Source organism: Chionomys nivalis, chromosome 2 (genome assembly GCF_950005125.1).
Source record: "Chionomys nivalis chromosome 2, mChiNiv1.1, whole genome shotgun sequence".
In the NCBI taxonomy this organism is placed as follows: Eukaryota; Metazoa; Chordata; class Mammalia; order Rodentia; family Cricetidae; genus Chionomys; species Chionomys nivalis.
The window spans coordinates 122234311-122258820 of NC_080087.1; the positions used below are offsets into that span (position 1 = coordinate 122234311).

A 24510-nucleotide genomic window follows, 5' to 3' on the forward strand; every position below is an offset into this window, starting at 1 on the left:
AGTCCTTGTCGCCGCCCCTCGCAGGGCCCCCGCACTCCCACTGCCTGGCGGAGTCGCGGCGGAGGCGGAGGCGGACTCCGACGGGGCGGGCCGGGGGCGTCACCCTCCTTCCCCACGTCGCAGACGCCCGGGGCCAGGAGGTCGCTGGGGCTGGGGGCGGACCGGCTCACGGGTAGTCCACGTCCCCGCCCCGGGCCCGCCGGGCGCCGGGCCGGATGGGCTGCACCGTGAGTCTGGTGTGCTGCGAGGCGCTCGAGCCCGCGCCCCCCTGCGGCCTGCAGCCCCCCGGGACTCCGCCGGACCCTGAGCGGCCCGAGCGCTGTGAGCCCGGGGGTGCGGTGCGAGCCCAGAGGAGGCGGCTGCTGCTTCAGGTAGGGTGCTGCGGGCTGGGTGCGGGCAGCGGGCGCGGCAGAGCCCAGTCCACTTGGGACAGTAAGGAGTCTGGGAAGGTGTGGGTTGGAACGTGGGAGGGCCCTGCAGCCGGCTCCGTGGAGGTCACACCTGGGCTTCTGGTGTCCTTGAGTTTAGGGTGCCTTAGAAAGGCGAATACCTGTGAGACGTTGGGGGCAGGTTTGTGATCAGGCACTACCGAGATTGAGGCGGGAAGGTTATAATCCAGGGCCAGCATAGTGAGATCGTTTCTCAAACAACCTGAACCCGAGTCAAACCTAAAACAAGGCAAAAACAAACAGAAAGAGGAAAGAGAAAGTGGCAGAGAGAGGGAGGCAACAGACATGGACGGGGGAGGGGGGGGACGGGGGGGAAGAGGAGGGGGCAGGCAAGAGACAATTAGTAATTAGTTTAGTTCAGGTGAGAATTTGGAACCACCAGAGGGTGCTGGGTCACGGAGGGAAAGGTTAACATCCCCTTAGCATGGGTGGTGAGGCAGAGTGGTGGTTGTCTTGATCTCTTCAGAGCCCACAGCAGGGTGTGAGGAGGTGGGTGAGCCAGAGGCAGGGCTGGGAAGCCAGCGGTGGCTGCGGGGGTCGGGGCGGGAGGGGGGGTGGCACGAGGAGGGTGCATTTAGCTCCGCGCATCCCCTTTCTCCTCCCCTATTTTCTGACTGAGTCTTGGGAACCTGGATGTGGGAAATGACCAGAGGCAAAATAGCGATGACCAGCAGGTGACTGATGCGGGCGGGCAGGCTTTGTATAGCCTTTTCTCCTGGAGAAAGAGCTTTGTATTAGTAGGGACTGGCCAACTCTACTCCAGCCCTGGCAGGACCACAACCGCCTTCTCCAAGGGGGCAGGAGGAGCAACCTCATGGGATTGTCTGCTGAACTATGCTCCGGCTGAGACGAGGGTCCTATAGTTCTTTTTCCACAGGAGGCCAACAGAGTCGGGGTTTACTCCAAATTCATCCTGCCCCCACATTTCAGTCCCTCCTTATGGACAGCAGGGAGGCCAATGTGACTGTGTGTGCTTATGTACATGTTTGCAAGAGTGTGCCTAGTGCCTAGGAGGCCCCTCTGCACGTGACTGGCTGTCCCTCTGGGGCACAGATGAGAGCCTGTTTGTGGTTTGATGCTACAGCCACAGGTACAGGGTTGGGAACTTGTAAATGAAGTACTCTATCCCGCAAGGCAGCAGTCAGTGACTGGACATGATGAGGGACAGGTTTGGGAATGGAACTGTCATCTGTATCCTAGTGACTGGTGTCCTAGCTGAATTCTCGTGGAACCTGGGTTGAGGACTTAGGGAACCTGGGAGTATGAATTGGGCATTCCACATTACTGGTGTGGCAGGACAGAGAACTGGGGTGACATGATTGAACTCTTAGGCGGCAGGTCCCTCCAGAGTCATTAGGATAGCTTTCCTCCCCCTACCGCCGCCCACCCAGCCACCCTTGGCTCAGAGCTTCTCACTCCTGTCATGCAAGATGTCCGGGGGAGGTGAGACAGTGGCCCTTTCTATCTCAAATTCTGGACTTTCTTTTAGGGGGTAGGTCTGAGCTGCTCCCTGGGGTTTGGGAATTGGAGAGCCCTGGGAGGCATCTCACACTCCAGGGCGTGCTGTTGCTCTTACCTCCCCTGGTTGGCTGAGACCATCCACTTCCTTGTTTTGCCTGCTGCTTTTCAGACAGGTCCCCAACCCTTCTCCTCTCTTTCTGCCCGTGGGCTTAGGACTTTTACTCCCTTCTGCTCTCCCTGCAGCCTACCTTAGCATGGTGTGGGATGCTCATTGGGCATGTGAGAATGGGCAGGGATGGGTAATTGGGGCTGAGATCTGGGAGAAGAACCAGGGGCCCTGGAGGTTGGTGACTCAGGGGAGGAGGAGGGAGGGATTTTGCTGTTGCGTGTGTCCTCTGTGACAGCGACACGAACAGGGATGTCTGTATTAGGGGACAAGTGTCTGTCTGCATTTGGATGAGCTGGTTTTCCAGTGGCCTCTTGGGAGAGCTTGCTGTGACTCATTCCCTCCCTTATCTGCATGGATAAGGCTCCATCTCAGCCAAGTGCCCAGGTCCTGGCTCAAGCAGGGGCTTCTGGGCAGACAGCTCTCTTTCTTAGCCAGGACCCCATTCACAGGTAACTCTCAGGAGACTATGCAGCCCAGGAAAAAGCAGCCGGTGCCTATCACTGGGGCCCTTGCTGGTGGAGGTGTGATACTCACGTTCTTGTTCTGGATAAACATCTCTTGGGCTTTCACCCTCACAGGAACCCAGCTCAGAAGCTACCACGCATCTGGGCTGGCAGCCAGGGCCCTCCTACTGCCACAGACACGTGCCAGCCGCCATTCCTGCCTGGCCCATCCCATGGGCCAACTTCTTACCCTGAGGCAGCCTGGGCTCATGACTCTGACTCCCTTCTCAGCCTTGCTGTTCTGCTCATGAGCCCCCTTTGCCCACTGTGACACCCCTGTTGTCTTCCCTACCCCTACCCATTCTGTTTCTGCAGCTCTCACTACGCTGGCAGGCCTAAATCTGAGACCTGTCCCTCCTCCCTGTTTGGAGGGTGCTGCCTGCTCCGGCTTTGTACTGTCTTGAGCTTGGATCCTATACCCCTCAGCTGACTTTTTTAAAATTATTAATTAAAGAAATTTTATTTTGTGTGCGCTATGTGCACATGCCATGGTACATGTGTGGAGTCAGAGAACAACCTGTGAGAGTCCCGTCTCTTCTATCATGTGGGTCCCCAGGATCAAACTCGTGGCATCAAGCTTGGCAGCAGGTGCCTTTGCCAGCTGAACCGTCTCATGGCCCTCCGCTGGTTTCTTTGTACATGTTGAGCCCTCCCAAGGCTCCTATGGGGGCCCGATGAGGAACTGGCATCCCTCCTGAGTGTTCCCGCCAAACTTCTCTGACCTGGGCGCCAAAGGGCCTGGCGGGCATCTCTAGGTGCCAACCTCGCCTCCTCACTCTGTGCCTTATCCAAGACAAGTGGGTGCTTGTCTGATGGTGACGGGAGCTGCAGAAAGAGACGTCAGGCTGATTTCCTCCCTCCTAAGGCCGTCCTTTGGGGCTACTCTGGCCTCTGCTTCTCCCAGCCTGGAGTACCTGAAGGTTAGCAATCCTGCAGTCATCCCTGGCGTGAGGTCCTACAGGATGGCCGGTTCTCTGCTCTATCCAGTTCTCAGTCCTGTGCTTAGCTCGCTTCCATTTCTTCTCGTTTGCTAGAAGTCTAGAGCTCTGGAGCTGAACACCGCCTTAATTCATGGTTCTGAACCTTAGTGGCCACAGCTCCTGCTGAGAAGGTGACGGAAGCTACGGATACTCTTGTTCAGGAGGAGTGTACGCAAGCCCACATAGCTGCTGCACACACAAACACCGTCGTGGGTCTCTCCAAATTTACCCTGGCTTTGCTCCACCTGCTTTGTGTTCCACACATAAGCACCCTAAGGCTCAGAGAAGGGAAGTGACTTCCCTAATGTCACACCTCACATGCATGCCAGAGCCACCGCTGTGTCTCACTCAGGTGTCCTGGCCCCAGAGGGGTAGGAGTTTTGCCCCCAATGCAACTTTTACTTTTTATCCCCTGCAAGATAGGAAGTGCCTGGCTGTTCATTTGCTCCATGGTGTTTCAAGTAGTTTTGAACAGGTGGCATCAGGTGAGGAGCAGGGGACAAGGCAGAAATCAGACAGCACTTGCTCTTGCCACAGGGGACTGTCCATTGGGTGGGAGAGATGAAGAGGACCAACATGAGGACTCAAACAAATGGTCCTTCCCTGGTAACTGTGCCAGGAGTGCCAGGGTGTGTGTGTGTGTGTGTGTGTGTGGAGGGGCAGGTCAGCCTGCCATGTGATGGCTGAGGGAGGAAGTAGGGCTTCCGCCGGGGCTGGGGCAGAAGAAGGTCCAGGGAAAGGAGCACCATGTTCAAAGGTCCTGAGATGGACGGTGGTGGGGCCTTTCCACAAAAGTTTTGAGACTTTCTGTAGCTACTCTGGCTCCCTGTGAGCCCCTGATCTGGGCCACAGTTGTGGTGGGAAAGGAGATGGTGATGAAGGCAGAGCGAGGCCAAGGCTGCATAGGATTGGGGCACAGAGGGAGCAGCGTGATTCCTCAGCTCACAAATATGGTGGCTTATGAAGCTCATCACATCCCCTGGTTCAGTTAGAGTATTTCCCAGAAGTCTGTGCAGGCTCCCTACTAACTCAGGTATTTGCATCTTGGTGCTCCACAGGCAGGGTTAAGAAACAGAGCCTTTGGCATGCCCGTGATTCCAATTGTTCTTGGGGCTGAGGCAGGAGAACTGTGAGTGAAAGAAGGGACAGACTGAGCTATATAGTGGGGTCCTGTTTCCAAAAAGGGGGGTTATCTGGGGGATATATCTTGATCATAGAGGACTTGTCTAAATATAGAAGGTCCTGCCGGGCGGTGGTGGCGCACGCCTTTAATCCCAGCACTTGGGAGGCAGAGGCAGGCGGATCTCTGTGAGTTCGAGGCCAGCCTGGTCTACAAAGGGAGTTCCAGGACAGGCTCCAAAGCTACAGAGAAACGTTGTCTCGAAAAACCAAAAAAAAAAAAAAAAAAAAAAAGAAGGTCCTGGGTTTGATCACCAGTTGGGGGATGGGGAAGAAGCCCAGCTCCCCGATGCCCTTCCTGCCTCCTACCGCTCATTGATTTCCCCTCAAAGGGATGTTCACCATCTTGCCTTCAGACAGCACAGACTGACCTGGTATAGGATTTCTCATGAATAGGATCGAGTGTGGATTTCTGTGCCTGATTTATAATCCACACGATGGCTGTGAATTTTATACCTGTGCTTGTACATTGCTGTAGCTTTTGTGCCTTCTCTTGGCTGGGTAGTCTTCCGCCATGTGAAGATACACAGTTGACATATCCATCCATCTATTGATAGGCTCTTGTGACTAACTTTTCCGTGATTATTTTCATATGTGGCTCTTGGGGATCATATGTTCAAATGTCTGTTGTGAATGATTTCATGTTGATGGTTGTAGGAAGACCCAACAAGAATCAGGGGGTTCTTTCTATAAATGAAGCTTGCCAGGTATTTTGGCGACAGCATTAGTGATATCCTGAGGAGGGAGAAGAGACTCTCTGGCACACTAGGGCTTCACTCTTACAGTAACTGTCCCCAGTCCAATGCAACTCTCTGTAGCCTCAGCCTAGGACTTTGGTGGGGAAAGGAAGACAAAGAACTAGAGACTGACACTGTGGTAGGGTAGGTGGCACTCAGCTGACTACCTCCTCCTCACTGTTATGTTCTGTCTTGGGCGGGCCCAGTCCCTGGCAGAACAGGCGGGTATGAGGCTGAGGGTGGGGCCTCATTCCTTCTCTTTCTCCAGATGGGCAAGAAGCCAGCTATTGCCTCCTTGTTTGCTGTATGAACTTGCCAGTGTCCCCTGGCAAAGTGTGGTGCCAAGGGCAGGCAAGCTAAGGCAGCCCTCAGGGGATCATAGGAGAGTAGAGGTTTCCATCTACTCAGGAGGTGGCTGGTACCTAGAATCCGCCCCCTTTTTAGTATCCCAGCTCTGATTTCTTTGTTTCCAGAGACCCGAGACCTGATGCTTCTGACTAGTTACCTGTCTTAGCCTGAAGAGCCCCAGTATTTGGAGCCCTATCCCAGACAGTAAAATCTATGAGGCCCACTTTTGTATATCTGTGTACCTCTGTGTGTGTCTCTGTCTCTCTCTCTCATGTGCGTGCGTGTGCGTGTGTGTGTTTGCGCGCGTGCACGCATGCCTGCTCACAAGCACATGCACTGGTGCACCTGCATGAATGTGGAGGCCAGAAGGGTCAATATCAGGTGGTTTTCCTTGATCAATCTCCGTCTTATTTTCTGAAACAGGATCTCACTGAATATGAAGCTCGTTGATTTGGTTGGTCTGTGTGGCTAATGAGCTCCAGGGATCCATCTGCCTCCACCCACTCCTTCCTTGTTGGGATTTAAAGAAGCACACTACCCATGCCAGAATTTTATGTGGTTTCTCAGGGTCTGAACTCAGGTCCTCATGCCTGTATGGCAGGTGCTTTGTCAACTAAGCCATCTTCTTTGCCCCGATTCCATGTTCCTTTGTGGCCAGTTATGGGAGAGTTGGTGGGTCACTCTGGGAATGTTTGTTCAAAAGACGGTCTCCCGGTAAGTCTGTATGCAAGGCTAAGTTTCAGTGATCTTGGTGACCGAAGAGCTTAACAAAGGAACTTAGCACACGAGTGCTTAGTAAGGGTTGTTCAGTGGATGGAGGGATGCATGGTGAGATGGCTTAAGGCTGAGAATCCCGTGGAAGGAGAGAGGACCCAAATGGAAATCCACACCCATGTGGACAGGATTGGGAAGGGCTGTCTTTATTTGATCTCCCCCTCAAACTTGGACTCCACCCAGGCTTGAGTTCTTTGGGTGCTTAGCGGAAGGTGCATGTGTGAGCATAGGAGCCAGGGTTTGACCAAGGGGATCAAGGGCAGGTGTGGTTGAAGGTCAACAGAAACACGTGCAGGACTGAATGAAGTCAGCTGATAGAACTTTGCCAGGTTTGAAACCACTGAGCCGGGAGATGTGATCTGGCAACCAGCGAGGGCTGGCAGTGGGTGGCAGTCATGGGAGACTGGAGAAGGTGTCTCCTGGCTTCACTGGAAACATTTGCCCTTGCACAGCCGCTCTGGGCATTTCTGCCAGCACCCTTTGCAGGAACTTCTGCATGGCCCTATCCACTCCCATTTCACCCTGTTCAAATTGACATGGCTGCAGCCGGGAGGGTCAAGAGTGGCCTGGAGGAGCCACAGCCATGATCTTCCGAGTCTTCAGATGCAACTGAAGTCCCGTGGTCTGTGGGCTGTGGTCCTGGGTGCCTTGCTGGTTCTGCACCCAGAAGCATCTCAGTTTTCATGTGTCTGCTCTCCTTTTAAGCCTCCAACCCTTCCTGCTGTCTTTTTCTCCGTTCACCCATCTTCTCTTTTGCGTGTCCACTCTTTGTCCTGCAGTCACGTAGTTCCCCACTCCCACCTGCCCGCCCACTTCAAGCAATGTGTTGCTTTATTGAGAGTCTCAGTCCATGTGTGCTAGGGTAATAGAACATGTGAAACAGACGGTTTCTTTTCTTTCTTCTCCCCCCCGCTCCACCACCCTTTTTAAAGTTGAGACAGGGTCTTACTATGTAGCTCTGGCTAGCCTGGAATTGTTATATACATAGACCAGGAAGGCCTTGAACTCACAGAGATCTGCCTGCCCGTGCCAGCTGGGACCTGGGATGGAAAACATGCACCACTATGTCCGGCTAAGTGTTAGATTTTTAATTGCCATAGTTCATCCTGTTGAGTCTTGGGAGTGTTTAGAATGGTGTTTTTAGGAGCTGGGGAGACAAGTCAGTTGATAAAGTGGTTGCTGGACAAGATGACAAACTGAATTCAAATTCCCAGTACTCAGATAAAAAGCCAGACATGGTAGGTGTACCTGTAATCCCAGTGCTGGGGAGGCTGAGACAGAAGGATCATGGATGCATATTGGCCGGCTAGTCTTGCCGAATCGATGTGCTCCATGGTTAGTGAGAGACCCAGCCTCAGAAAAGGTGGGGGCTGGTGGGATGGCCCAGTGGGTAAGAGCACTTTCTGTATAAGCATGAGGATCTGGGGGGCTGGAGAGATGGCTCAGCGGTTAAGAGCATTGCCTGCTCGTCCAAGGGTCCTGAGTTCAATTCCCAGCAACCACATGGTGGCTCACAACCATCTGTAATGAGGTCTGGTGCCCTCTTCTGGCCTGCAGGAATACATGTAGACAGAATATTGTATACATAATAAATAAATATAAAAAAAAAAGCATGAGGATCTGAATTCAGATTCCAGCACTCATATAAAAATCGGGGCAAAGCCATACACACACACACACAATAACATACATTGTAACACACATACTGTAACACACACATACACACTGTAGTGCACACACACACACACACACACTGTAACTCCACTGTCATGGGGAGCAGAGACAAGAGAATTGGTGAGACTTGTTGGCCATTAGCTTAGGTCCAGGTTCAATGAGAAAAATCTTATGTCAAAAAAACAAGGTGGAGAGAGATAGAGCAAGTGTTTTCTTATTCTCTCTCTCTGACTTCCTCCTCTGACTTCCCTGAGTATAGCTGCACAGACATGTGCACATACACTACAAACATGTGACACCTGACATTGGCTTCTGGCCTCCATGTGTGCTCACTCCCTACCATGTACACACATACAAACACATGAACATGTGTATATAACACACACACAGAGAATTTGAACTTTTTAAAGTTTTTATTTCTTATTATTGTATCTGTCTGTGGGAGCTCACTAGCAGTGGAAATCAGAGGCCAACTTTGCAGAGTCTGTGTCTTGCCTTTCACTTCATGTGGCTTCCAGATAGCCAGCTCGAGTTGTCAGGCCTGCGTATCAACACTTGTTGACACATCTGTCAGCCCATAAACTGTATCTTCTTTTCTTCTTCTTTTTGTAAAGATTATTTTATTTTACATGTTGAGTGTTTTACCTTCATGTTTGTAGGTGAGCCACCTGTGTGCCTGGTGCCTATGGAGGTTAAAATAGAGTGTCCAGTTTCCCGAAACTGGAGTTACAGATGATCGAGAGGTACCATGTGGATGCTAGGAACCGAACCTCCAGCCCCGTGTTTTCTCATTTTCTTTCTCTTTCTCTCTCTCTCCCCCCTTCCTCCCTTCCTTTCTTCCTTCCTTTCTTCTTCTAATTTTTTGAGACAGGGTTTCTTTGTGTAGTCCTGGCATCCTGGAACTACTTAGTAGACCAGACTGGCCTTGAACTCACAGAGATCTGCCTGCCTCTGTGTTGTAGAAGGAGGAGTGGGCTGTATCCTGCCGCCCGGCTAGTTTAACTCCCGAAATAACCACACAGAAATTGTATTAATTAAATTACTGCCTGGCCCATTAGCTCTAGCCTCTTATTGGCTAACTCTCACATCTTGATTAACCCATTTCTATTAAATCTGTGTATCACCACGTGACTGTGGCTTACTGGCAAGATTTAACCTATGTCTGTCTCAGGCCAGAGTTTCATGGCATCTGCCACACTGCCTTCTTCCCAGCATCTTGTTCTGCCTACTCCGCCTACCTAATTTTCTGCCCTCGTAAAAGGCCAAGGAAGCAGCACATTGTTAGAAGGACCTCCTCCACCACCTCTGCCTCCCCGAGTGTTGGGATTAAAGGCGTGTGCTACCACCACCCAGCAATTACAAGGTCTCATATAGCTCAGGTTGTCTTTGAACTCACAATGTAGCTGAGGATGACCTTGAACTTCTAATTGCTGGGATTTCAGGCACAGTTTTATGTGGTGCTGGGGATGAAGCCAGGACTTTTAGCATGCTAGGCAAACACTCTACTACTGGGTTCCATCCCCAGCCAGCAGCTGCATTTTCTTTATCCATTCCTCTATTAATGGGCTTCTAAGTTGGTTCCTTAATTTAGCTGTTGTGAAAAGTGTTGCAGTCACCAGTGGTGCCTCTGTGACATGTGGTTGTAGAGTCCTTTGGGTAAATACCCAGGAGGGCTATAGCTGAGCCAGATGCAGGATCTAGTGTTAGTGTTTGAGAATCCTCCACACTGACTTCCATAAGGGTGTGTAGAAGTTCCCTTTTGTCTGCATCCTAACCTTTTATTTCTTCTGTTCTTAATGACTGTCATTCTGACTGGAATGAGATCAGAATGAGATCAAAATCGCAATGTATTTTCTCTTTTAAACATATTTATTTATTTTTAGTTTATGTGTGCAAGTGTTTGGGCTGTATGTATGCCAGTACCATGTGTGTGTAGAGCCTGGGGAAGCCGGAAGAGGGTGTCGGAACCCATAGAACTGGAGTTACAGGTGGTTATGAGCCACCACGTGGGTGTTGGGGACCGAACTTGGTCTTCTGAAAGAGCAGCCAGTGCTTTTAACCACTGATCCATTTCTCCTACCCTTTAATGTGGTATTTTGTTGTTGAGACAGGGTCTCACTATGTAACTTTGGCTGGCCTGGAACTCGATTGTAGACCAGGCTGGCCTTGAGCTCACAGAGAGCCCCCTGTCTCTGCCTCCTAAGTGCTAGAATTAAAGGCGTGCTTGGTGACATCATTCCTGGCTTTCACACTGTAGTTTTAATTTACTTTCTCTGATGGCTAATGGGATTGGACATTTTTTCCCAAGTGTTTATTTGTGTCTCTTCTTTTAAGAACTGTCTGCTTATTTCATAAGCCCATTTGTTAATTGGGTTATTTATTTATTCTGTGTGGTGTATGTTTGTGTTTGTATGGCTGTGTACACATGTGTTTGAGGGTATGCTTGTGTAGGCAGAGGTCAGAGACCAGTATCAGGTGGCTTCCTTAACCATTTTCAATCTTTATTTTACAGGTTTTTTTCCCCCAGGTTTTTTATTTGTGCATATGTTGTATATGTGTGTGCTTATGTTTGTGTGTGTGTAGGCACGTGAGCGTATATGTGGAGGCCCAAGGTTGATGTCAGTAATCGTCCTGGGTTGGTCTTCCACCTTATTCATTGGTATAGGGTCATTCAGTTGAACCTAGAACTCATCTGCATGGCTAGTCTCCTTAGCCAGCTTGCTTTGGGGATCCCACCTCTGCCTTTTGAGACTGGAGTTATAGGTTAACTGCCATGCTCACTTGGCATCTTATGTGGGTTTTAGGGATCCACAGTGGTACTTAGTGAGCACTTTAACCACTGAGCAATCTTCTTAGCCCCCACACCCTGATTTTTTTAAAGTCTTGTGGTTATTATTTATTTATGTGGTTTGTAGTGTGTGTGTGTGTGTGTGTGTGTGTGTGCACCACAGCACATGTTTGAGGTCAGAGGATAGCTTAAAGGAGTCAATTTTCTCATTCTATCATATTGGTCTTGGGGATGGAACTTCAGGTTACCAGTCTTGGCAGGAAGCACATTACCCAGTGAACCATCTCTCCAACCCATCTACACTGAGTTCTGAGGCTGAGTCTTCTCGCTGAGCCTGAAGCTCACTCACTGGTAAGGCTAGGCTGGCCAATGAGCTCCAGGGATTTGCTCCCTCCTACCCCCACCCGCTCCGCTCCCTCGCCCCCTGCCCTCTATCCTGGGATGGTACCTCTACAGCCTGGTTTTTATGTGGCTCCTGGGGTTATGAACTCAAGGTCTAATGCCTGTGTGGCAGGCACTGTGCCAATTGAGCCGCCTCCCCAGCCTTGTTATTTAGTCCTTTGAGTTCTTTGTATATTCTAGATATTAATCTTCTGTCTGATATATAGCTAGCAAGGATTATCTCCCATTCTGAAGGCTGCCTCTTCCCCTGGTTGTTTTCTTTACTGCCCAGAGACTTTTTAATTTTACGAGGCCCCATTTGTCAGTTGTTGGCACAATTTCCTATGTGATTGAAGCCCTCCTCGGAAAATTCTTGCCTACACCTGTATCTCGAAGTGTTTCTCCTCCCCTTTCCCCTATAGTCTTAGAGTTCCAGGACTTTCATTAGGATCTTTGATCTATTGGGACTTATCTCTTCCCTCAGTAAACATTCCCCTTTGCTAGAACTCTCACAAAAGGAGACTTGCTCCTGAGCTAACAGCCAGCTCCAAGGTTGGTAACGTTAGTCCATTAATGGGGGCAGTGTCCCGGTGAGACTCACCTTCCAGCCAGATGTGCTGTCCTTCCACATCTGTCCTGCCTGAGGTTGTCTAGGAAGCCCTCACAGGGGAGGTTACATTTCAAATGGGATCTTCAGAGACAATAGGCGTTCACTGACACCGAAGGGAGGCACGGGCAATTCAGTAGGACTGAGTTCGGAAAGAGGGAGAGAGGAAGGGTTAGAAGGTGGGAAGATGGCCTGGTAGGAGGGGGCTTGAATGCAGAGATAAAGGGTTTGGCCTTGAGACTCCTGTGAGGCATAAAGAGGCTTTGGAGGTGGGGGTGGGGGTTGTGGACTCTACATTTTTAATCTGTTCAAGGCACAGGATAGAGGATCCGTGGAGAGTGAGGCATGGGTGACTGGAACTTGCTGACCAGTCTTTCTCACGTGGGAGGACCACATAGGGGTTTGTGTGTATTTAGGGGTGGGGTGCAGTGTCAGCCAGCAGTTCCTCCTCCTTCTTGAACCTCTGGGAAGGACAGAACCTATCTGTCCTTGTTCCTGACTTCACCTCTATTATAACACCCCAACTCCAAGAACTTGGGCCAGGTGGGGTAGGTTGTTGTGCCAAGAACTCATCTAATATGTCTGGCTCTCTGCCTTGTCCTTTTGGCTCTGTTCACCTGCTGCCCAGCCCAGGTGTCACTCCCAGGGGACAGGCCTGGCTTTGTTGGAACCCTGAGACCTGGGTCAGGCGTGTGGGTCTTGCCCTTGCAGAGTTGAAGGATGGGAAATGGTGGACTGGGTAGGTGTAGGGATGGCAGAACCTGGGTGCCGTGGCAGTCTGAGTGTAGAAATCCTGGACTGGGCACTGCTTAACCCTACTGGCCGTGTCCCTGACGTGTTCCTGGCAGGTTGGGAGTCGGGGAGCTGGTTGTTTATGGCCAGAGGTACAGAGAGTAAGAGGGTAGTAAAGAGCCCTCTGGCCATATCTCCTTTCTCTTGCTGCCTTTGGCCCCACATCCTGGCCTGCTCCTAACCTGGGAGCCCTTCCTCTCCCTTCTTTGTCATGGCCAGCTTCTGTGCTTTAACTCTGTCCCTTCCTGTGTTTTGCAAGGGCAGGTGGCTTTTCTGCTATAGAAGAGACTGTGTAGGGTGGCAGCTTCCCTACGGGTTTGTGAATGACAGTGAGTCTAGCATGGACTTTATAGCAGACTGTGTATGGATAGATATATAATATAACCTTTTTGTGCCTCAGTTTCCCTCACTGCCCTAGCAGCGTTTAGTACAGTGTATGGCTTAATTGACAACGGGTGATGAAGGACAGCTGTCTTTGTGGTCATCATCATCATTGTTATTGCTATTGAGTGACAGTATGTGTCTGGTCCTGCAGGAAATAAGATGCAGCAGAAGTGTGAGGGTCAGAAGCATGAGAACCTTGCCAGAGGTCTGCCTGCCGGGGTGGGAGGAGTGGGGAGGCCGAGTAAAGTGGGTACAGGTGGTGCAGGAGGAAGAGCCAGGCTTCTTCGCTCGGAGGAGAGTTCAACAAGGCTTGTGGAGTCTATGGGGCACAGTTGCCCATCAGAGAAGTCCACAGTGCTTTAGCACGGTCCTCTCCCACTCCCTACCATCTTGGGATGCACCCTTGGGATGCTTGGTCTTTGCAAACAGTATGGTGGATTTCAGCAGGAATCAGGACCTCATTTCCAGCTGCTTTTGTAGGACGCAGAGAAGACAGGGGCCTTTGGTGTGTGTGAGATGGCCTGGGGGAACAATGGGGGGGGGTGACCCAAGCTTCTAGAAGAGATGACAGTGTGTGCAGGTGGTAACTGTCCATTCTAGGCCTTCTGGCTTCTGACTCCCAGGTTGTGACTTTTGCTACCTCTGTGAATTAGATACTCAGAGCACAGGGTTATTTCCCTCAGACTTCTGATACCTTTCCTGACCTTCCCTTTCTGCCTTTTGGCTTGAGTGCCTAGTGCTGAGGGAGAAACTGAGGCACAGTGCACTGGGCCAGGGAGAGTCCCAGGTGTGGCATTTAGAAATGGCCAGTCTACTAGCCCCCCTCCTCGTCCCACTCCAAAGTTCATGCTGGGCAGGTGGGGGATGGGCAACTGGACTTGACCCTTGACTTTCCCCTTGACCGTCGTCTGCGCTGGTTGGACTGCGGGGCAGTTGCCAAGCTGTACCAGCATTAGACAAATGAAGTTGGAGCAAAAACAAATGTTTCTGGGCACCAAGCTGAGGCCGTCTGTGGGCGGTCGGCTCAGCCCCAGCCAGGCCAGACTGTCCCCTCCTCTACTGCCCCCTCAGCTCCCACCACAGGCGCTGGCAGACTGCTTCGAGACACGGGAGGCACCCAGACGGCCTCCTGACCCCCAGCCACTCACTATGCTAAGCAGGCCTCCTTTATTCCTTTGCCTTTTAATGGAGCCGCAGCAGGGGGCGGTTTCTCTGTGGTTCTCTTGTTTCCTAAAAAATTCCTTCCTGCGGGTGTGAGGGCGGGCTGCTTCCAGAGGCTTAGACAGGAAGCTCCTGAGGATAGGCACCTGAGGATAAAAGACTGGCAGGGTGAATCGCTTCTTACCACTTTCTAGCTGGGTGCGCTGGGCAAAATGTCTTCATGTCTCTGAGCTTCAGTGACCTCGGTTGGGAATTAGGGAGAATGGAGCCCACCACACCAGGCTTTTGGGGAAAGCCAGCTTCACTATTCATGTCAAGCTCTGGGATGGGGGGGGGGGCAGGTGGCACTGTCTGCGCCTGTGCCCTGCTTGGCATCTTCCTTCGATCTCTTGTCACACTCTGTAGTCTGCAGACTGGAGTGCTGAGGCCAGCTGGCGATGGAGGCGGAGCAGGCTGGCCTGGAAGCTTCTCTCTGGGATGGGGGGTGGTGTCCGGCATCAGGTGAAAGCTCATGACAGCCTGGATACAAAATGAGGGAGGGCTAGTGGTGAAATAGCTTGTGCCCAGGGGCCACACTGATTAGGTGGCAGGTGTGAGATGGTGGAGCCCGGAGCCTCTACTCCCAAGCCTAGGAAATCAGAGCCAGCACACAGGCCTTGCATGATTGGTGAGGAGTCGGGAGCAGAGAGACACGTGGTTTCCAGCGTACTGCAGGAGTTCAGTTAGACTCAGGCTCCTTCTGAATCTGGAAGGCCATTCTGGGACATCTGGTTGACCTCTCCATGCATCTGCGTGAAGCCCCTCTAGAAAAGGGTGGGTCTCCTTATGCGGAGAAGCCTATGCTTAGGGTCTCTGACGGGGCAGGTGGGCAGTTAACTAGCAATGATGCCAGCCGATGCCTTTGCAGACAGCCTTTTCAGGCTGGGGAGATGGCTCAGAGATGAAGGCACTGACAATCTGAGTTCAGGCCCTGGGATCCGGGTGGTGGAGAGAGCCAACCAGTTCCTGCTGGTTGTTCTCTGACCACCTCTCACAAACAGTGACACCCCTGATTAAATAAATAAACAGTCTTTTCTGTCACCCTGCCAGGTGTTAGACACAGTCATGACTATCCTGTGCTAAGATGGACTCATCTTGGGCTCTGCGCTGAGCTGGGTAGTCCTTCCGCCTGGGCCTTGGGAGGGAGTCCTTTGGTTGTAAGAGGTCAAGGTCTTGTCTGATTAGTCAACAGTACTTCCCCCTGGGAATTTCTCTGGGAATCCCCAGCCTGGCACCTTCACAGCTCCAGCCCCTGCTCCAGCCAGGTGCAAGAGGAAGGGGTCCGAGAAGATGCCTGTGGCTACCACTTTCTTTGGTCATAGTGCGGGGTTATGTCTATGCCCACTTTGCACAATGATCTCTCCTTCAGTTGCCTCCAGCGGGTGGGTGGGGACTCCAGACCCCAGTTTTCTCCCCTCCTCCCACGGGAGCATAAGCCCCCCTCCCAGAGCCCCTCCCCCTGAGTTCTGTAGCTGCTGTGTGGGCCTGTGAGAACAACCTCCATCTTGCTTCCCATACCCACAGAGAAACATTTCCAGCTCTGGGGTCTCTCTTGTCCCCTCCCTTCCTTCTCCATTTATCTCCCCTTCTGAGAGCCAAAGGCCCTTTGTAAAGGTCTTTGTGTGGCTCTGAGCTCCCAAGTCTGTAGAGGGACAAAGGGACACCCTTTCCCCCTCTCCATTGTCCCATCTCTTCTCAGGAGGCCCTGTGCCCCCCCCCAACCCATCAGCTTGGCTGATTTCCTATGTAAGTTAGTGAGCAGAGATGGGTGTGGAAAAGGGCCAGGCTGAGTGGTCCTAGCAGAAGGAAAGAGACTTTGGAGAGAGGGTCCTCCAGTTCCCTGAGTAGGTGGGGCAGAATGTCAAGTCATCGACACTGCTGTCCCTGTGTGGGTATCATTGCCCTCCCCCTCCTTCTCGCTCTGATTTGGTCACTGTCTCCGGTCTGCTCCTATCTCTGTTCTCTCTGCCCTGTCCCCAGGTCACTCAATGTCTGTCTTGGAGAAACCAGGCAGGTCCCATCTTCATCCTTAATGCCAGTTCTAAGGAGGGCCCTTCTCTTCTCTCCTCCTGAGCCTAGATCCCTTTCCCCCTGCCCTCCCTCATCCTGCAGGGCCTCCCTCCCCTAGGCACTGTCATTCCCTTTGCCCTGGCCAGCCTGATGACCCCAGCTGGAGTAACCCTTGCCTGCCTGCCTGCTGGGTTCTAGATAAAAATAGATATCTGCTAGTGACTGGGGCAAAGGCAGGGCCAACTCACAGTCCCCTGTGGTCTCCTTGGGACACATGCTCTTCTGGGGCCCTGAAGTTGCCCTACTACCCTGGGGCAGAGGTGAGTCTGGAGCCAGTAACTCTCAGGAGGGAACTGCTGGTGCCAGTGGATGATGACATTTGGGCAGAGAAAGGCAAGCCAAGGGCAAGACCAATGCAGGAGTCCTAGCTGGTAAGTGTTGGTGGCCTGAACCCAAGTGCAGCCCAGGACACTGCAGGCACAGCACAACATTCCAGGCCATGGGCAGTGGCCTGGGCCACAGTAGATTGGACAGCCAACTCTGCTTGCATGAGTTGCTGAGTGGCAGCCCAACCTCTGAGAATAGTCATTTTCCTACCTGTCTTGGGTAACAATTGAGCAACCTCTCGTGGGTCAGCAGGACCCTGTCTAAGTTCCCCAGGCTGGTAGGCTTCATTGGTCTTTGATTCCAACATTTGCTCCCTCATTTCTTGCTGTCTGGCCTGTGTACACCCTCCTCATAGCCAGGTCTCCATTCCCTTGCTAGCATCAAATGTGGCTAAGCTCTTGCTTGTGAGCTCTGGGACCTGAGAGTCTCACCGAGTCCAAGTGAGGAGAGCCCTGCTTTTTGGGAGCAAAGCATGTGGCAGACACAGGCTTAGTTGTGGCTCTGCTGGGGCTCTAGGGCCTTGACATTCTCAAGACCTTCAGGTTCTCCAAAGACTCTTCACATTTAATAGCATCCTGTTCTTGTTCCATGGGTATGATTTCTTCCTTCTCCCCCCAAGGATATTATAATCATCTTGTCACCTTTCTTCTCCTTACACTGCTTCCTCCAGGTGGCTTTGGTTCTTTATAGTTTATCTGGAAAGTTCTTCCTAGGTGCCTGGAGACCAGTTTTCTGTGCAGTGTTTAAATTAGGAGCACAAAGGGAGGATTGTTCACATCCTGCTGCCGGGCTGGACTGTTTTCACAGGCAAACTCCTGTCAGCATCTTTGGGTGCCTATGCTTGGGCTTATCAGATCTCCAAGAAGACCCCACTTTGGTTTCCACCCAGAGTGAACACACACTTGCTTTTCAGTCCTTGCCCCGTGTCCCCAGCCCAGCACCATCTCACTCTACTTTGGACAACAGCTTCCTATCTCTAGAGTTGAAAGGAGATCGTACTGCTATGGTTTCTCCAGTGTTTTCCTGGTCTTCATCTCCAGTCTTATCTGTGCCCATCAGCCCTGAGCCTTATGGGGGCTGTTCGAGGAGAACAGCTGCCTCCAGGCTGTTCCTTAGCCTCTTTAGGATTTCACACGCCAGGGTTTACAGTCTCTACCCACCCGGCTCCCTCCAGCTCCCCTAAATTGGACACTGTTGTTGGGGTGATAATGAAAACATTTAACAAGTGATCCAGGGGGATGGGTCAACTCTTTCCTGTCAGGATCAGCGAGGCCTGGGGCCTTGGGAGGGTAGTGACATGGCCGCTTCCTGGCTGGGGTTGAAGAAGCTCGGGGCCAGCTCACTCACCTATGAAGGGGAGGATGGGCCTGCCTGCCAGAGAGAAGCTGGCTTGAGGGTGAGGCTGGGTGGAAGGTCATGTCCTCAACTTCTCTTCTCCTTCTATGGATTTTCTGCAGTGCGTTCTTGAGGCCCTTCGTGGGTGGCGAGTGGGGAGTGGGACACCATAGGACACACACTGGGAGGTGTGTCGCCATCTGATGGAGCTGTGAGCTCCTGTCTGGGAAGAGCCATGAGACAGCCAGCCTGCACCAATGTGATCATGGATAAGCTCACTCCCCATTCAGAGCCTCTTCTCCTCACTAGGAGCCCCCTCCTCAGTAGGCTGGCTCTTCCACTGGGGACCAGGGGTCAGCTTACTGCAGGAGTAGGATTTGGGGGGAAGGCAAAGGCAGGACAGTGTCATCACTGTCATTTGGGGTCTAACATGGCCTGGCAGCTCCTGTAACTTCTGCTTTGCATTTCTAGGGAAAATCCTCATGACCCTGACCTGCTTGGTGAGTCTAGCTCTTCTCATCCAAGGCCCACGAGGGACAGACATAGTTTGTCCTCTTTTTCCTTGTCCCCAGTCCCTTCGAGCATGGAAACAGCAGTGGGGTTCCTCCTCGTCCCCCAGGTGGCTACAGTTCCCCTTTGTGTTTCCACTCACATCCGCAGCTGGAGAACCCTTACTCTACCTCCCACAGGCAGAGAGCCTGAGGATGGAAGTCTGGAGCAGCACAGAGCCAGGTGGGAGGGCCCAGGTGCAGCCCAGCTGGGGAACAGTTGGGTGGGAGCAGCTGTCTGGTTGGAAAGTGGCCTTGTTCCCCAAGGGGTCCAACTCCTTAGACCTGTGGATGGCAGGTGTGAGTTCTGGGTTTTGCAAGCGAATTCCTAGGCTGGTGTGGAACTGAGTGAGAGTGGAGACTCGGGTCTCCCGAAAAGGTGTAGATGAATTTTTGTGCTGAAAGTGGAAGACTGTGTTTTAGACGGGTTTAAAAACAGGAGTGTGGAGAATGGTGGGATGAATACAGAAGTCTCTCTGGCAGTGTGATATCTCATTGGAGGTGCTTCCTGCTGTCCCTCTTCAATATTTTCTGCTTCAGTCCTGGCACGTTGTTTTCTCCCATTCATCTTCAATTGTGGTGGGCGTGTGGTCCCAGGAGTTCCTGGTCCTGGGCTTCCATTTCTGTGTTCTCTGAGAGGCAGTCTCTTGTTCCCCTCTCTTCTCGAACCCAAGCCTCTTCATGCATCTCATCTTATCTCTTCTTTGGTCAACTTCCCATCCCTTGCCAGCACTGTTTTGGTGTCCTCTTGGGACACCTGGCTCCTCTTTCTCCACGTTCATGCCTGGCTTGGGGTATGAACTGTGTGTTCTAGACACCGAACTCTGGTGGAGGGCCCTGGCTGGGTGCTGTCTGGTGGATTGGGTGGTCAGTGTGGAGCTGGCAGGCTACAAAGGGCTATGGGGAACAGGCCCAGGGCATTTTCTTCAATTGATCCCAGGTCTTAAGATACTTGTCCAGGCACCTAAGGGTGCCTTGGTTTATGTCAAGCTGGTACAAGCATTTCTCCATTTAACTCACTCCTTATGCCGCCCTGGGAGGTCTGCTCCTCATCTCTACTCTTCAGAAGATGTTAATAGTGGCTCAGGATAGGGACGTAGTGTCATCTGCCTCCTGGGTTCCAGGGTCAGGATTTGAATGCTAGTCTTTTTGCAGCTTTTGCATTTGGGTCTTTCTCTTTGGGAGATGAGAGGGGATAGGGGAGGTAATACCCATTTCACAGATGAGGACTGTGAGGCTGCCAGAGATGCTGGGGTCCAGATGGGTCCATTCACAGGGCCAGATAGGACTTTTCTCTCTCTGGTTTGCTTGAGCCTGGCTGGGCACACCCTTCCCTGATATTACTAGGCAGAGCAAGAATAAAATATGTCAGAAACTGGGCCCAAGGGACCTTGGAGTGGGATTGGGAGTTTTGGAGTCAGAGTAGGGAGGAATACAAATTGTACCATTCAGATTTGGGGATGGGAGTCTGCAGACCCCAAGGAGGGTGCCTAGCTTTGACCTGAAGGGTACAGATGTTTAGACCCTGGGGTGCCATGTTTCTCTGGTCTGTGGAGTAGGAAAAGACCCACATCTAGGTGGGATTCTGCCCCCCTCACACCATTTAGGAGCCCGTTCTGAACCTGTCCTAGGTCCTTCTAAGGAGCCAAGTGTTCCACATCGTTGGCCCTGGGAACCTGGCTCCTGGCCATGGTGGCTATAGCCATCTGGAGATCTGAGCTTGGGACCCCCCCACCCCAGCAGCAACTCATCTCCTGTGGATTGAGCCTGGGGAGCAGACTTGCCAGGACATTTGGCTTCTGCAGTCACTAGATGAGGCCAGGTCTGGTTTGTTTCTCAGCTCAGTGTCCTTGGGTGGCTGACTGTACCCTGTGCCATCTCTCCTCTTCCTGTGTCCCTTCCTTTCCCTCCCTAGCTCTTTCTAGAAGGGAGGAGCCAGCCACCGGCTTCCAGCCCATTTTTCTCAGTTTGTCCCTCTCTCCCCACTTCATCCCCACCCCCGCCCCAAGTTCTCCCGCTCTCTCCGCTCATATTCCTCTCCCTGCTCTGGTCTGTGGAGGGTCTGTTCAGCCCCACCCCCCCTTCTGCCAGCTCAGAGTTTTCTCTTGGAGGTCCTTTCCTTTCTCCTGTCCGCTGTGTTCTAAAGCAGCCTGTCCCAATGATCTGGCTTCTGCCCACGTTCTCAGAAATCTGCAGGCTTCAGGCTGAGGAAGGAGTGGGGGCGCCAGGGGGTCCACTTGCAGATTCCCCCTTGATACCACAGAAACACTGCTTTGGAAGTAGGCTGAGAAAGAGGCCCAGGGAAGTGACATGGCTAAGGAGGGACGGGCAGAACCTGTGAATCTGTCTGCCCCTTAGGCTGTGCCCCATCCCTCTCCCCCTCAGGGGACTGCCTGTGTCTCTGCCTTTCTTTCTCCTCTGGGTTCCTAGTCTTGAGGCTTTAGTCAGCTTTCTGCCTCTCTGTGGAGTTGGGGGTGAGGCTGGCAGTAGTAGCTGTCTTCCCAGGAGGGGGAGGAGCTGTGGACGTGGGGGGCAGGGTGCACCATGATTATATTAGTTAGTGCTGATGCAAAGGGGTTTCCCAGACCATCTCTCCTGATCCCCTTCCACTAACCTCTTTCCTTGCGCTCCTTCCTACTCTCCATTCACCCCCCCCCCTTCTCAGATACATCAGAATCAATTAGACTTTCCCTGCTGTAATCTTATTGTGGGAGCCTGGGCTCCAACCCAGCGGCCCAGCTCCCAGGCCTGCAGTCTCCATTCTGGGCCCTGCAGAGAACACTCCAGGGTGAAGGGATGACCAGAGTGACCTCAGAACCCTTGCCCTTCCTTCCCACCCTGGGGGTCCCTAGTGGATCGATAGCCTGCTTGGCCTGTCCCTACTCCTCCCCCACCCACCGTTAATCATGTCCTAGGCGGCTGAGTGGTGATGGAAATCATTTGGAAGAGGGCCCAGAGGACCAGGATTCTCAGCCCAGAGAACAGAGCGGTGGGGGTGGGGAGAGGAGGGGGCTTGAATAACGCGCTGCCAGCGTCTGAAGGCATTTATTGTGTAGAAGAGAGTGACCAAGCTATTCTCCCTCAGGAAGGCAGACTCAAGGAAACAGTTTGGAATCTGAGAGGGGGACTGGAGGTTAGGTATCAGGAGGAACTTCCTGGCTTTCGAAGATCAGAGACCTGGGTTAGCAGTGGTGAAGGGGCACCCCAGGAGGATAGCCATCACCCTTCCTTCTGGCTACCATGTTATGCTATGGAAAAGCAATGGACCAGCAGCAGGGGCTTCTACCAGCTTTGAAGCTACCACTTGCTGGCCATGTGACCCTTGGCAAGTGACTGTACTCTTCAGGCCCCCAGGGTCCTGTGAAAAGCAGGGGAAGGGAATGGGTGGGATATTTCTCACTTGGAGTGCTGCTTCAGAAGAGGGATCATGGTGGCCCTTCTCAGGGTGGGTGAGACATAAAGACCGTGTTGACCTAACTGCGGTAATAGCAGAACTCTCAAAGTGACAGTCAGCACTGGCCAGGATGTCTCTCCCTTCATACCCTCCTCTCTTCTTATTTTCTTTCCTCGTATTTGCAATCAAACAGCCAACTTACCAGGTAGCTCATGTTTACTGCCCACATGCCAGACTCCACATGACAGATCCCGTGCTAGGGACTAGGGTGCACTGGGAGTGACTGACTGTGTCCTTAGAGCTGGCCTTGTGGCGGGGAAGAAGGAGAGACTGTGAAAAAGCGAACAGATATATCGACAAGGAATGGTGCCAAGAACTGTGAGGAAATGAGCTATCAGTGCCCACAGAAGGGCTGGAGGGAATGGGAAGCCTTCTGTGGGCTGGCCAGAGGAACAGCCTGGAGCTGTGGCCGCTGGAGTCCATTTGTGTCAGGCCTGTTCTGTAGGAATCCCTGCTCCCCAGTAGGCAGAGCAGCCTGGGGCTGGGTGGGAGTTCTGTGTCTGGTTGGGTAGTTGACCTTGTGAGTGTGGTTGAGAAGACCTGTTTCTGATGAGGTCGCTGAAGGACCAACCTGAGAGGGAGGCATTTGCCTGCAAACCTTCTGGGGCCACAGGGGGATCACAAGAGAGGGCGAGGGGCCCTATGTCTGATTGTGAGCAGGTGGTGGGTGGGGAAAAAGAGGGGCTGGCTGGAGAAGGGCTGGGAGGTCCCCAGAGAGCCAAGCTTGCACATCTCTCTCTAGGTGTGAAAGTGAGCCCCAGAGGCTGAGATCAAATGCTCGGGGATTCTCCTCTAACAGGAGTTGCCTTTGTCCCGAAAGACAAAACTAACCCGGGGCACTGCAGCCTTCAGGGGCGAACACAGAGGAGACTCTGTGCTCTGCTGCCAGGTAGGCTTTCCTCCCACGGCTGTCCCAGGGTACAGCTGTCCAGTGACCTGCTCTCTTGTTTCCTGACACCTGTGCTGGCCCCTCTGGGAACACTTTCCTCCTTCCCTTGATTTGCTGTGGGAAAAGGGGACCTCCCTGGCCCAGACACAAAAATATGTACATGTGTGGGGTTGGGTAGATCATAGATGGATTGGAATCTTCTTCCAGTTCAGTTCCTAGCACCCAAATCAGGTAGCGCTCACCTCTCTGTGATCCTGGTGATTGGATGCCTCCTTCTGGCCTCTGTGGCTACCTGCACACACATCACACACATCACATCACACACACACACACACACACACACACACACACACACACACAAGAAAGGAGATAGAATTTATTTTTTTAAAATACCCAACAAAGCCAGGTGGTGGTGATGCACTTGGGAGGCAGAGGCAGGCAGATCTCTGTGAGTTCGAGGTTATCCTGGTTTACAGAATGAGTTCCAGGACAGCTGGAAGTGTTACACAGAAAAACCCTGCCTCAAAAAACCAAAACAAAAAGCAAGCAAACAAACCAAAACCAAACCACCCCCCCCAAGAAAAAAAAACCAACCAACCAACCAAATAAACAAAAAAACCCGGCAAAATAAGCCCATGAGAAAGCTTTCATTTTGGCAGACAGTGTGAAGGGGATACAGCCCATCACAGAACCAGGAGTGAGTGGCAGGAGCTTAGCAACCATGGCACCACAGAGCAGGAAGAAATTCCTAGTCTTTCCAGCCTTGATAGAACCATAGCACAGCCTTCTATCCTGTGCCCATCTAGAGTCTGGTGTAGGGAGGGGGTGGAGAGGAAGAGCAGGGGGTTCAGGGCTGGAAGTTAGGTCCCTGGGTCTATGGAAACCTGAAGAAGGTTCCTCATGGGCAGGGAGGTAAGGAGCAGCAGTCATTCATTGGATGGTGACCCTCTCCATAAAAATGTCACCGGAGGAATGGCTCAATGAATGTACTTGCTGCCAAGCCCAATAACTCGAATGTAACCCACAGGACACACTTGGAAGGAAGAGAGGACTGGCTCCTGCAAACTGAACTTTGACCTCCACATGCACGCCACGGCATATGCATGCTTCCCAAATAAATAAATAAACAAAAATAAATGTAGCAAAATTGTCACTGGAGAGGGAGAGATGGAACTGAGAGTCACTGTTAGCCTCCCCTCCCCCCATGAGGCAGTAGAGAAATCTTTATATGGTGTCTGCTAGTGAAGCCCACTAACAGACGATGTCCCACCTAGACTCACCCAACCCTTCTCTAGTACCATACTTCACTTCTAATCCATTGTCTCCTGTGTCTGTGTATCTGATCCATGAATGAGGAATCTTGTACTCAGAGGCCTGGAAAGAGAGCCAGGGAGCGGCAGATACCAGGAAGCTACTGTGAACTGGGCAGAGCTGCTGGTGCCCTGGGTGACCTGAGGGAGT

General features: G+C 52.3%; 1 protein-coding gene across 4 annotated transcripts in view; it reads left to right on the plus strand.

Annotated features, from left to right (window-relative positions):
* Window positions 1-120: 120 nt before the first annotated feature.
* The window catches only part of Tns1 (tensin 1), a 222497-nt gene continuing 198107 nt past the window's right edge, over window positions 121-24510 (plus strand). For 2 of the 4 annotated variants that reach the window (XM_057762194.1, XM_057762195.1), the window contains exon 1: window positions 122-371. In XM_057762194.1, coding sequence (XP_057618177.1) covers window positions 216-371 — 156 coding nt within the window. In that variant the 5' untranslated portion in view covers window positions 122-215. Of the gene's footprint in view, window positions 372-24510 lie in introns of all 4 variants that reach the window. The other 2 variants (XM_057762193.1, XM_057762196.1) reach the window with 2 other exon arrangements.